Source organism: Pan troglodytes, chromosome 1 (genome assembly GCF_028858775.2).
Source record: "Pan troglodytes isolate AG18354 chromosome 1, NHGRI_mPanTro3-v2.0_pri, whole genome shotgun sequence".
NCBI lineage: Eukaryota > Metazoa > Chordata > Mammalia > Primates > Hominidae > Pan > Pan troglodytes.
The window spans coordinates 169,185,188-169,199,857 of record NC_072398.2 but is presented as its reverse complement, the minus strand read 5'-3'; the positions used below and the strand labels follow the sequence as shown (position 1 = coordinate 169,199,857).

Sequence of the window (14,670 nt, the reverse complement as noted above, 5' to 3'; positions counted from 1 at the left end):
CAACTGCATCCAGTGTATGAAATTAAAAATTGCCTAAATAGTCCAAATTGTACAAATGCCATTTAAAAAAATTTTTTAATGATTTATTTATTTATTTATTTATTTTTGAGATGGAGTTTCACTCTTGTTGCCCAGGCTGGAGTGCAATGGCGCGATCTTGGCTCACTGCAACTTCCACCTCCTGTGTTCAAGTGATTCTCCTGCCTCAGCCTCCCCAGTAGCTGGAATTACAGGCGCTGCCCGCCACCATGCCTGGCTAATTTTTTGTGTTTTTAGTAGAGATGGGGTTTCACTAGGTTGGCCAGGCTGGTTTCAAACTCCTGGCCTCGTGATCCGCCTGCCTTGGCCTCCCAAAGTGCTTGGATTACAGGCGTGATCCACCACGCCTGGCACAAATGCCATATTGACCTTAAATTGCTTACATAAATATTTATATAAATATGTTTTTTTAATTTAAAATTTTTTTTATTTTTATAGATTCAGGGGATAAATGTGCATGTTTGTTACATGGATATATATGCATAGTGTTGGGGTTTGGTCTTCTAGTATACCCATCACTCAAATAGTGAACATCATACCGAATATGTAATTTTTCAACCCTCACCCCCGCTCCACCAGCCTCCTTCATCCTGGGATCTCCAGTGTTTATTATCTTCTTCTGCATATCTGTGTGTACCCATTGTTTAGCTTAGTGAGAACATGGAGTGTTTAATTTCCTGTTTCCGAGTTATTTCACTTAGAATAATGGCCTCCAGCACCATTCATGTTGCTGAAAACAAAACAAAACATAATTTCATTCTTTTTATGCCTGTATAGTAGTAGTCCATGAAACAAAACATAGTTTCATTCTTTTTATGCCTATATATATATACATACCACATTTTCTGTATCCTATCATCTGTTGATGGACACTTAGATTGCTTTCATGGCTTTGCTTTTGTAAATAGTGCTGAAATAAACATACAAGTACATGTGTCTTTTTGATAGAACTATTTCTTTTCCTTTGGGTAGAAACCCAGTAGTGGAGTTACTGGGTCAAATTGTTGTGCTATTTTTAGTTCTTTAAGAGATCTCCATACTGTTTTCCACATCGACAGAAGTTGTACTAATTTACATCCCCACCAACAGTGTGTAAGTGTTCTCTTTTCTCCACATCCTTGCCAATATCAGTTGTTTTTTGACTTTTTAATAATGGCCATTCTGACTGATATGAGATGGTATCTCATTGTGGTTTGAATGTGGATTTAATTGCAGGATTGTTAGTTTGCTGGCTACTTATATGTCTACTTTTGAGAAAATGTCTGTTCATGTCTTTTGCCCACTTTTTAATGGTGGGTTGTTTTATTGTTACTGAGTTGTGTGAGTTCCTTCTGGAACCTGAATATTAGTCGTTCATTGGAGACATAGTTTGCAAATATTTTCTCCCATTCTGTAGGTTGTCTGTTTACTGTGTTGACTACCTATTTTGCTATGCAGAAGCTTTTCTTTTTTTAAATTTTTTTATTATACTTTAAGTTCTAGGGTACATGTGTACAACGTGCAGGTTTGTTACATATATGTACATGTGCCATGTTGGTGTGCTACACCCATTAACTCGTCATTTATATTAGGTAGTTCTCCTAATGCTATCCCTCCCCTTCTTCCCACCCCACAACAGGCCCCGGTGTGTGATGTTCCCCACCCTGTGTCCAAGTGTTCTCATTATTCAATTCTCACCTATGAGTAAGAACATGGTGGTGTTTGGTGTTCTGTCCTTGCGATAGTTTGCTCAGAATGATGGTTTCCAGCTTCACCCATGTCCCTACGAAGGACATGAACTCATCCTTCTTATGGCTGCGTAGTGTTCCATCATGTATATGTGCCACATTTTCTTAATCCAGTCTGTCACTGATAGACATTTGGGTTGGTTCCAAGTCTTTGCTATTGTGGATAATGCCGCAATAAACATACATGTGCATGTGTCTTTACAGCAGCATGATTTATGATCCTTTGGGTATATACCCAGTAATGGGATGGCTGGGTCAAATAGTGTATCTAGTTCTAGATCCTTGAGGAATCTCCATACTGTCTTCCACTATGGGTGAATTAGTTTACACTCCCACCAACACTGTAAAAGTGTTCCTATTTCTTTACATCCTCTCCAGCACCTGTTGTTTCCTGACTTTTTAATGATTGCCATTCTAACTGGTGTGAGATGGTATCTCATTGTGGTTTTGATTTGCATTTCTCTGATGGCCAGTGATGGTGGGCATTTTTTCATGTGTCTTCCCATTGTTTAGTTCCTTATTCTTTTCAATGCCATTAATAAGTTCATTTTTTAAGGAATTGATTGGTTGTCTATTACACATGGCATTTTGGGTTTAAGGAATCATATATATAAGTTACCTCAGATTTAATAAGGTTGTGAAATGGGAGAAATGGGAGAACAGCACTAAAATCTGCTCACTTAAATATAGTCCTCAACAACTAATAATTCAAGTTAGCATTAACAAAATTTTAAAAAATTATTTTTTTTTGTTTTAGGAACTGTTGTAGAACCACTGAAACCACCAGCTCTCTTTCTAACTGGAGCAGTGGAAACTGAAACTAATGTGGATGGTGAAGATGAGGAAATTAAAGAAAGAATGGATACTTTAAAAAATGACAACATACATGCCTTAGAAAAATTGGGTAGGCACAAAGCATTCACTTTGCGATAACAGACTTCTTCATTTGTTAACCATTTTCTGTCTTTATAGTTAATATAGTATGAGAAATCTTAGAGGCATTTTGGAGATATAAAATAGGATATTCTTAATATCAACTTTTTTTTGAGACAGAGTTTCTTTTTTTTTTCTTTTTTTTTTTTTTAATTATACTTTAAGTTCTAGGGTACATGTGCACAATGTGCAGGTTTGTTACATATGTATACATGTGCAATGTTGGTGTGCTGCACCCATTAACTCATCATTTACATTAGGTATTTCTCCTAATGTTCTCCCTCCCCACTCCTTCCACCCCACGACAGGCCCTGAGATGGAGTTTCATTCTTGATGCCCAGGCTGGAGTGCGGTGGCATGATCTCAGCTTACTGCAACCTCCACCTCCTGGGTTCAAGTGATTCTCCTGCCTCAGCCTCCCGAGTAGCTGGAATTACAGGTGCATGCCACCACACTGGGCTAATTTTTGTATTTTTAGTAGAGATAGGTTTCACCATGTTGGCCAGGCTGGTCTCAAACTCCTGGCTTCAAGTGATCTGCCCACCTGGGCCTCCCAAAGTGTTGGGATTATAGGCGTGAGCCACCGTGCCCAGCCAATATCAACATTTTAACACTGTGACAGTTGGAGACCAAGCTCTTGTTTAATCTTTCTTTACTTACATTAATTATTTTATTTTATTTTAATTTTTGTAGAGATGGAGTCTCACTATGTTGTCCAGGCTGGTTTCAAACTCCTGAGCTCAAGCCATCCTCCCACTTTGGCCCCCCAAAGTGCTGAGATTGTAGGCGTGAACCACCTTAGCTTATATATTATCATTGATATGTCTATATCTATAGATTATTGCTGTTTATACACATATAGCATATGTTTCTTTTTCATTATACATGTTTTTATTATAAAAATTAATAATGTATGCATTTCTATAAGTTGCATTGAATTGCCAAGCTGTTATACCTTTATTCTTTAATTTTTTTTAATTGATTTGCAGCTTTGTCCTTTTACTTTGTATTTTGATACCTTAGCTATTATAGTGGACTCTACTCTCCAAGCTCATTGAGTAACAGTTGCACACAGTTCCCTGCACAAAAGTGCTCTGGAAAGCCTCGCCAGCTAAATGAAACTCCTTGAGTACTTAACACCATCCATGTTCCCGAGAAGTTTTGGCTTTTGGCTTTGTCTTGTCTCAGGTCAGGAAAGAATAGCCTATGATTTGGAAATTTACCTTGTTCTTTTTGACTCAAGTAGATTGCAGTTTATCTTTGCAAATCTGAGTTGAGCTCAGATTTTCAGAAAAATGTCAGATGAAAATCAAGTACATTCTGAAATTAGATATAGTTTTAGAAGTGTTTTTTCCATAATAAATGTTCATTTTTTTATTATTACAATGACAAGACAAAGTTTTTCGTATCACCATTACACTTATGCTAGGGATAACAATACTCTATTATAAATGCTACATGACCTTTTAAAAACATTATTTACTATGCTTGGCATAACTGGGCATGCTTAATAAAATAAATAAAAGATAAAACATTCAATTTTTTTTTTTACTAATCAAAGTACCTAATTTTATACAATTTGCACTCAACTTTTAATGTTAGTAATAGAAACAATGAAATTATTTTACTTCTTGATACTTAAGACTTTAACTCCAACACATGCACTACAAGATTTTCGTCATCAATATAACGGTCTTGGCATCTTATATGTTATGTTCCCGTTTTAAATCAAGTCCTACTTGCTAAAACGAAAACAGGTAAAGACAATGAACAGATGGTTCACGAAAGAGGAATACAAAAAGCCAATAACAACACTGGCATATCAACCTCATTCGCAATGAAAGAAATACAGATTTTAAAAATGACATACCATTTTTGGTTATATATGCAAAAATTAAAAATTATACTTACAATTGACCAGGAAGTATTAGTTTTAGAAATATTTTATGTGTGCTTTTTGGATCAACTTCACTACGTTTTTTTCTTCTTGCATACGTATAATTTTAGCTTTAGAGTAAAACCAAAATCTACTAACTGCTATGAGGTTAGCTCTCTTTTTGTCTTTGGAATAATTATTTCAGATCATCATGTTATTCATTTTTTGATCATTTTGTGTAGCCTAGGATTTATTGAGCTGCTGAAAGCATATCTCTTTTCTCCAGCACTTAGGCCTTTGTACTGTGGTTTAAAACACATGACTGTGTTTTCATTGTACAACTGAAAGGTAAAAATATAGTCAAAAGAATTGCTGGTGAAATGTCAACATTATTTTATACATTTATATTAACTGTCATATGAGAGCCATGTTTTTAAGCTTAGAATTCAACAAATAAATTGCAAATTTTGTTCAGTTTTGTTTACCAGTTAAGAAATTACTGCGTAGAAGAAATTTATGAGGCAAGATGTTAGAACTCTAAATGTAATTTCTTAAGGAAATGCTAACAGGAATAGGTGCAAAGGTGCAAAGCCCAAATGAATTTGATTTTTTGTTTTTAATAGGATCTTTGGTTAGTTATCACCTAAATGTAATCTAGCATAGCAATTAATATAGTTATTTCATGGGTATTCTTTTATAAATGTAGTAATTTAAGTTCTTTAATGTTCATTAGTCTTAGTCACTGATTTTTGAGGTTAGCCTGTTTCACTTAATGATTTGTATTATGTGATTAAACATTATATGCATCCAAGATGAGCTGTCCATGCTGAAGACTGAAAGAGCTGATACTGCAAGTTAACGTTTGATTTTAGGCAGATGGTTATATCAGTTGTGATAACTGTTCTGTGACTTGTTTAATCTTAAGACAAAATTGAGACAGTTTTTCTTTAAGTTAAAAAACGTAGAAGTTTGTTCATTTTCTGCTACTGCTATGGGTATAAGTTATAACTTCAGTTTTAGTACTTTGACTTTTGCCTATTAGACATTATTCATACTATGCACCGTGCACTGAGCTTCTGGCTACAGTCATGTAGAGGACAGGCAAGACACTTAAAATCTGTTTTGGCACTATAAAATTATCTATGCAACAAAGACAGTATTCCACTCAAGAAAGTCATAAAGATACAAATATCTTAATAACCAAGCAACAAAAGACTAGTGTGAAACCAAAGTTTCTATTGTATTAAAGCTCATGGAACTTTGACTGAATTAAACCAGACAAGCCTTTATAGCCACCCATGTGAAAAGTCTGAATGTATTGTGTTGATATGCGCTGCTGATAGTAAAGATATCTTGGTAAGTTTTTACTTTTCTAGTGGGCAGCTGGAATGGAACTACTTTGAAGTGATTAACATTTAAATTAAATCCTTCTATGTCCTAATGTATTATAAAGCAAAGCCAGATGCATTTTACTTGTAAACTATAGGATATTTACATATAAACTGTATATAATTTAAATTTCATGTATAACTCATCACGTCCTCTTTCCTTTAAAATATCCCTTAACAACAAAAGCACCTTCATAATTTGGTCACAGCTGGTCTTTACATTTTATGTTAGTTTTATAAGTCACCTCTGATTTACTTTACCTAGCAGACCTAAGTTAATGCATTTTCCTTTTTATTCATTTCCCCTTTACTTACTGAAACTGGGCTGTTATTGACGAATTTAGCAGTTAAGTGTGTTTGGCTCACAGTAGTTTCAACATTCTCTCGCTCTCTCTTTTTTTTTAATATTCAGAAAAAGTCCCAGACTCTCCAGAAAATGAGCTGAAATCCAGATGGGAAAACCTGTTGGGTCCTGATTATGAAGTAATGGTATGTTAAAATGCTCTAATAAAAAACATTCATGTCCATTTCACATCAAGTTTCTAACAGTACGATCCAAAGAAATGGGTGAGTCAAAGAATAGCCAGCCTGACTTTATTTTTCCTTCCTGCCTTTCTTCCCTAGTGGATCAATCAATTGATTTTTTCCCCCCATCTTTAGCATTTTAAGCGGTAAGAATAATTAAGGACTGCACACAAACTTCAGTTAACATTAGGAGACACTCAGTTCATGTTGAAACCGTTTAAGTCGACAATAGACAGAAAACTGTTGGGAGAGAGAGGGCTTGCCTTTAAATTTATAACCTGTATCAGCTGCTTAAAATTGCTGGCATTTTTATGATTGCTTTTATGATCTGTTTGTTTTATTGTACACTGAAAGGACTGTGGATATTAGTCCTATGTTTCACAAAGAATCTTACAGTTTTATGTGAAAAATGAAAGAATGATTATCAAATGTATTTGGAAGAACAGGAAGTAATTTAGGTTAGGTATAAGTTTATAGTGCCAGTGGTCCATTAGACTTCCTTTCACCTGCTATTAGATTCATTGAGTAAGGGATTGATTACATTTCCCCATATGAATCCACATGAAGGCAGAAGGTTGTGCTTAGACAAGCCTCTACAGTGTTCACTAAATGCATTAGTAATAAAATATTCTTTTAAATTTCTACTCTCACTCACATTTTCTTACATATGTTTATAATTAGTACTTGTTGGCTGGTTGGAGATTTTAAAAATCTTTTTGGTTTAGATTACCTAGCCACCATCTGTTGTCACAAAATTTTCAGTGTCATTAAGATGAGTCAAGGCCGGGCGCGGTGGCTCACGCCTGTAATTCCAGCACTTTGGGAGGCCGAGGCGGGCAGATCACGAGGTCAGGAGATCGAGACCATCCTGGCTAACATGGTGAAACCTCGCCTCTACTAAAAATACAAAAAATTAGCCGGGCATGGTGGTGGTCGCCTGTAATCCCAGCTACTCGGGAGACTGAGGCAGGAGAATGGCGTGAACCTGGGAGGTGGAGCTTGCAGTGAGCGGAGATCATGCCACTGCACTCCAGGCTGGGCGACAGAGCGAGATTCCGCCTCAAAAAAAAAAAAAAAAAGAAAAGATGAGTCAATACAATTCACACTTTCTCTTGGTAACTTTATGCCTGTGTGTCAGTTCTCATGAGCTGCTGTTTTTTTGCTTCATAGATTTTGAATATGATTATTAGGCTATCACCTAGCAAATGGCCTTTCCTACTTATCTTAGTGGTTTGGTATTCAAATAAATTTGCTGTAACAGTATTTACAAATGGCCAGTTTTATGATGGGCTCTTTTTTTTGTTAAAAACATTTTTTAGGCCTGGTGGAGTAGCTCACACCTGTAATCCCAGCACTCTGGGAGGCCAGGAAGGGTGGATCACTTGAGGTCGGGAGTTTGAGACCAGCCTGGCCAACATGATGAAACCTTGTATCTACTAAAAATACAAAAATTAGCTGGGTGTGATAGTGGGCACCTGTAATCCCAGCTACTCAGGAGGCTGAGGCAGGAGAATTGCTTAACCTGGGAGGCGGAGGTTGTGGTGAGCTGAGATCGTGCCACTGCACTGCAGCTGGGCAAAAGAGGGAGACTCCACCTCAAAAACAAAACAAAACAAAAAACAAAAAAAACATTTTTTTGAGAGACAGGGTCTTTCTCTGTTGCCCAGGCTGGAATGCAGTGGTACAATCATAGTTCACTGCAGCTTCAACTTTCTGGGCTCAACTGATCTCCCACCTCAGCCTCCTGACTGGCTGGAACTACAAGCATGAGCCACCACGCTCGCTTAATTTTTCAAATTTTTTTAGAGATAGTGTCTCGCTGTGTTGCCCAGTCTGGTCTCAAACTCCTGGGCTCAAGTGATCCACCCTGCTTGGCCTCCCAGAGTTCTGGGATTACAGACATGAGCCACTGCCAGCCTTCTGTTAAAATTTTATTCTCCTTATAATTAAACTTTTAAATTTCGTTTATTTATTACATGGTGAGGTCATAACAGACAAATTATAAAGAGGAGACAGAATTTGAAGTTGGAAATTTAAAGTGACAGCTATCCATTAAAAGTTGTAGCATCTTGTACCGAGGAATGGTTGGCAGAAAGAAGCTAGGCATGATGGAGAATGAATGAATGCATGTACTCCAATATTTCTTATTTTGTTAAAAAACTTTCTTACAGGATCTGCTTATCTGAAATGCAGTACTTTCAGAAGCTGTAGTTGGGTCATTGTTTAACTTATCCCTTCCCGCCAGATGCATCATATTTTATTAACAAGTTACAGATGCAAATCATCAGTAACATACTTTTGCTTGCAAGGAATTCACTTCTGTGGATGTCCACCATTGAAGCTTAGAACAATAGTTTTAGGCCAGGATTAAAAGCTTTAAGTATTCCATGAGCTTTCCACCAGGGACCAGGTCTTTCTGTTTATGTCTTTGCCAGCTATTTCTCCTGGGGAAATGGTTTGAGCTTGTTGTGGAAAGTCAGATGCTTTAGTTTTTCCAAACACATCTGACTCTACTGACCTTGCAAATTTTGTTTTGAGGCTTGGATTTGAAACTAAAAATGGCCATATTTTTGATTTTGTCAAAAGAGTAAAATTTTTATGCATCCAGGATAATGGAGGATTATATTAAAATTTTAGGGATCATGGATTTTTAAAAATAGCATATATATGTGCCCATCACCTTCTGTTCAATTTATGCAATTTAGGAAAAAAGATTGTTGTGGAGAACAACAACAAAAAAATCAAATATACTCTGAAATTTCACATTATGTGTTATAGATTTCAAAAATATAAGAAAGGTATTAGAATGTAGGTCAAATAGAGTTATCAATATATAGGTTTTACAGATTTTCAGAAAATGTAGGAGGAAATACAGTTATGCTTTTACAAATACTGGAAATTTTTTTTGTAAATTTAGGTTGCTACTTTGGACACACAGATTGCAGATGATGCTGAGTTACAGAAATATTCAAAGGTAAGCATTTTTTATAACAAAGTTAACAGTTTTATTTTTTTTAAGAGATAGGGTCTCACTATGTTGTCCAGGTTGGTCTCAAACTCATAGGCTAAAGTGATCCTCCCGTGTTTCCCTCCCAAAGTGTTAGGATTACAGGCGGAGCCACTGAACTTGGCCCATTTTTTATTGTTTGAAGAACTTTCTTTAAATTCTTGCTGAAGAAACTAAATTAGTGCTGTGACCTAAAGTTTCCAGAATTTAGTCTTGCATGTTTCCTGGAAATGTGATGGGTCTCACTGTTATGAAAGATGATGCCTGGGAAGAACACAGGATCCCTATGTCATGTTCAGAAGCCAAAACCCAGGTTTGACTCCTTTGCCCACATTAGAGGTAGTATGCAGAGTAACATTGTGCAGTGTGCATTAGTTTTTTAGATATTATAAGTCCTTTAATGAATGTTTCCTAAAAATCAAGACCTAGGAATACAGGCTTTAAAAAAGGCTTCAGGTTCAGATGTTCAAGGAAAGAAAAGTGGTTTATCTTCTGAGTGTAGGCAGTAGTTGTTCTTGAACTTAAAACGTTTTTGGTAAGCTTTATTTCTGTTGGCAAGGTGCCAGAAGACAACTTCTACAGTTTTTTTTCCAACATTTTTTAGTGTCCTGTCACTAAACATTCCCATTCTGGATAAGTAGAGGCCAGGGCAATTGAAACTTAGAGAAGCCTTGTAGGCGGCCTCCTCAACAATTGATAAGAAAGGAAAGATGTTCTTGCCTGAGTGGTTTCAGAAGTCATAGTGTAATTCTGCATGGGATATAAGTGCTGAGCCTACCTTAAACTCTTCTGTCACATGCAGTTTTAAGAATGTATTTTCTTTTTCTTTTTTTTTTTTTTTGAGACAGAGTTTCGCCCTTGTTGCCCAGGCTGGAGTGCAGTGGCACAATCTTGGCTCACCGCAACCTCTGCCTCCCGAGTTCAAGCGATTCTCCTGCCTCAGCCTCTCTAGTAGCTAGGATTATAGGCATGCACCACCATGCCCGGCTAATTTTGTATTTTTAGTAGAGACGAGGTTTCTCCCTGTTGGTCACGCTGGTCTCCAACTCCCGACCTCAGGTAATCCACCCACCTTGGCCTTCCAAAGTGCTGGGATTACAGGCATGAGCCACAGCACCAGGCTAAAAATGTATTTTCTGCATCCCATGAAGGTTTCATAAGAAGTTGAAGAGTCTTTAGATAGTGCTACCATTTTCTTCTTGGTTGAATATTTGTAATCAATATTTATCTTCCATGATTTTATGCTATGTGTGCCATAATTTTATAGGTTTGAATTTTCTTTTCTTTCTTTTTTTTTTTTGCACGGAGTCTTGCTCTGTCGCCCAGGCTGGAGTGCAGTGGCATGATCTCAGCTCATTGCAACCTTCACCTCTTGGGTTCAAACGATTCTCCTGCCTCAGCCTCCCAAGTAGCTGGGACTTACAGACATGTGTCACCACCCCCGGCTAATTTTTTTCTTTTTACAGTAGAGATGGGGTTTCACCATGTTGGTCAGGCTGGTCTCAAACTCCTGACCTCAGGTAATCCACCTGCCTCGGCCTCCCAGAGTGCTGGGATTACAGGCATGAGTCACCACGCCTGGCCAGGTTTGAATTTTCAAGGCTGACACTTGAGAGTCTTTCTTCCCTTCCCAGTTTATCTGCATCTTGAGTCACTTCATCATTGTGACTGTGTCGGCCAACTGACCAAGCTTTCCTCAGATGTACAAAATCTGAGGAAAATATGGCTCGTCTTGTAGTTTAATTTTAAATTATTTACAAAGTCAGATTAGAGTAGTGACTAAATATTAATGCCATCTCAATATATTGAGAGGGATTTAGTTCAAAATGAGAGTAAGAAATACAAATACAAAGCTGGGCGTGGTGGCTCATACCTGTAATCCCAGCACTTTGGGAGGCCGAGGCGGGCAGATCATGAGGTCCGAAGTTCGAGACCAGCCTGGCCAACATAGTGAAACCCTGTCTCTACTAGAAATACAAAACTTAGCCGGGCATGGTGGCATGCACCTGTAGCCCCAGCTACTTGGTAGGCTGAGGGAGGAGAATCGCTTGAACCCGGGAGGCAGAGGTTGTGGTGAATTGAGATCGTGCCACTGCACTCCAGCCTGGGCAACAGAGCGAGACTCCGTCTCAAAAAATAAATAAATAAATAAATAAACCCAGTCTCTACTAAAAATACAAAAAAATTAGCCGGGCGTGGTAGTGGGCACCTGTAATCCTAGCTAGTCGGGAGGCTGAGGCAGGAGAATCACTTGAACCTGGGAGGCGGATGTTGCAATGAGCTGAGATCGCGCCATTGCATTCCAGCCTGGGCAACAAGAGGGAAATTCCGTCTCAAAGACAAACACCTCATCAAGCTTCATTTGTTATTAATTACTGCATTATAGTGTACTGATTACATGGATTCTAGAACCAAACTGCCTGAGTTCAAATTCTGGCTTATGCAGAATTTCATAGCTGTGTAATCTTAGAAAATGATCTAAAGTTCAAGTCTCAGTTTTTTGTATGTAAAAAGGAAATATTAATACCTGCCTCATAGATTTATATAGGAATTAACTCTATTATGCTTAATATTGTACCTGCCTCATAGATTTATATAGGTATTAACTGTAATATGCCTAGAATAGTTGCAAGCACATAGTAGGCTCTTGTTTTTTGAGACGGAGTTTCGTTCTTATTGCCTAGGCTGGAGTGCAATGGTGTGATCTTGGCTCACTGTAACCTCCGCCTCCTGGGTTCAAGTGATTCTCCTGCCTCAGCCTCCCAGGTAGCTGGGATTATAGGTGCCCACCACCACGCCTGGCTAATTTTTTCTATTTTTAGTAGAGATGGAGTTTCACCATGTTGGCCAAGCTGGTCTCGAACTCCTGCCCTCAGGTGAAGCCTTGGCCTCCTAAAGTGCTGGGATTACAGGTGTGTACCACTGTGCCCAGCCAGACTCTTATTATTATTTTTATTATTATCATATAAATCAGTGTTGCATGAAATTGCTCTTTAATTTACACTAAATTCTTAGATATTTTCTATTTAAATGTTTTCTAGTTTACTAAATTTCCTGTGCCTAATCGGCTGCTAAAGCCCATCTATTAAGTGCTTAATTTTAGTTATTTATCTAGTATGGAATTTTCATTTTATTTCTTTTTACATTATAATTCTCCGGCTAAATTCCCAAAGTAAAAAAAAAAAATCTAGGCTGGACGCGGTGGCTCACGCCTGTAATCCCAGCACTTTGGGATGCCGAGGCGGGTGGATCACGAGGTCGGGAGATCGAGACCATCCTGGCTATCACAGTGAAACCCCATCTCTACTAAAAATACAAAAAATTAGCCGGGCGTGGTGGCGGGCGCCTGTAGTCCCAGCTACTCGGGAGGCTGAGGCAAGAGAATGGCGTGAACCCGGGAGGCGGAGCTTGCAGTGAGCCGAGATCACGCCGCTGCACTCCAGCCTGGGCGACAGAGCGAGACTCCATCTAAAAAAAAAAACACTATATTTTTTATCTATTTCTGTATTTGCCATCTTTTCCTCTATTTCTTCAACATGTTAACCATAGCTTATAAAGACTTTAAGTAATTCCAATATCTGGATCAACTTTGGATCTGTTTCTGTCATTCGATGTTTTGTCTTTTTGTTTGGGTATATCTCTTGTTATGCCAAAATTTGATTAAATATCTGACAACTATAAAAGGCTTCAGATGATATCAGTTATCTCTGTCCAGAGAGGTCTTACCCTGCCTGCTAATGTGGTGATAGAGGAAGGGGAGGGAAGAGAGAGAGAGAGAGAGAGAGAGAGAATGTGAGTGACTGAGAGAGAGAGAGAGAGAGAGAGAGAGAGAGTGTGTGTGTGTGTGTGTGTGTGGTGGTATTGGTGGGTGCTCATCTTAGAGACGGGGCAGAGGTACAGTTCTGTAAGAGTCAGACCACCTCTGATTTGCTTCACTTTTAAGACACAGTCTTGGCCAGGCACAGTGGCTCACACCTGTAATCCTAGCATTTTGGGAGGCCGAGGCAGGAAGATCACCTGAGGTCAGGAGTTCAAGACCAGCCTGGGCAACATGATAAAACCTTGTCTCTCCTAAAAATACAAAAATTAGCCAGGCATGGTGGTGGGTGCCTGTAATCCCATCTACTCAGGAGGCTGAAGCAGGAGAATTGCTTGAACCTGGGAGGTGGAGGCCTCAGTGAGCCAAGATTGTGCCACTGGACTCCAGCCTGGGCAATACAGCGAGATTCTGTCTAAAAAAAATAAAAAAAGACACAGCCTCCCGGGTAATCCATGAAAGACCCTGGGGTGTTTACCAGTCCTCTTATCCTGGTGGAACCTGAACGCTAATCTTCTCTCCTTAGTAGTGTGGACTGCTGAAATACTTGCTTTGCTTTTCCAGGGTTTCCTGATTAGCTTTTTAGCCTCCTGTGTCATATTGCTTTAGAACTCAGGATATGTCCTTTCAGGGAAGTCCTGCCCTGATCAGGCTCCATTCATCACGTGGTTCAGCTTTACTTGTCTGTCCTCCCACATTCAAAGCCTAAGACCCTGAATCATCATGTTTTATAATAAGTAAAAGACAGCAAGGAAAAAAGGCACAAAGCACACTTTGTGTACATTTTTAAAGAGTGTGATTCTCTTTCTCCAGGCAGAAGATGTTCTTTCTCACTCTCACTCCTTAGTTCTCTGCCTCCACACTTACTGTGTTGTCTTTCCTGATCAACCTCTATGGAATGTACATATATATATATACACACACACATACACACATATACATATTTGTACTCAGTAACTCTGGTATAAATGGGCAGAAGGGCTTTGAGTTGAACACACTTTCAGAACCACCTTATAAAAACTCACTAGTACATTTGGCTGTTCATTCATTCATCAAATATGTATTATATGTACACTGTGCTAGGTCCGCTACTGGGTGCTCGGGTTCCAGAAGAGAACAAAGCAGGAAGAAAAATTCCTGTCCTATAGAACTTATATTTTAATGGGAGGAGGCCAAAAATAAGTAAGTTGTACCGTATAGGTGATATGTGCCATGGAGAATATTAAGGCAGGGAACATAGGAAATTCAGGAGTGGGGGTTTATTTGCAAGTTTAGATAGGTTAGTCAGGGAAGGTTTAAGAAAGTAACATTTGATGAAATGCTTTCAGAGGTAATAACTGGCCTAATTTTTTCTCTAA

The 14,670-nt window shown here is 38.4% G+C and overlaps 1 protein-coding gene across 14 annotated transcripts in view; it reads left to right on the top strand.

Annotated features, from left to right (window-relative positions):
* The window catches only part of PATJ (PATJ crumbs cell polarity complex component), a 421,434-nt gene that overhangs the window by 57,021 nt on the left and 349,743 nt on the right, over window positions 1–14,670 (top strand). For all 14 annotated transcript variants that reach the window (XM_063817330.1, XM_016919657.4, XM_016919650.4 and 11 more), the window contains 3 exons: window positions 2,524–2,670; window positions 6,376–6,452; window positions 9,406–9,462. In XM_063817330.1, the coding sequence (XP_063673400.1) occupies window positions 2,524–2,670; window positions 6,376–6,452; window positions 9,406–9,462 (281 nt within the window). The remainder of the gene's footprint in view (window positions 1–2,523; window positions 2,671–6,375; window positions 6,453–9,405; window positions 9,463–14,670) is intronic.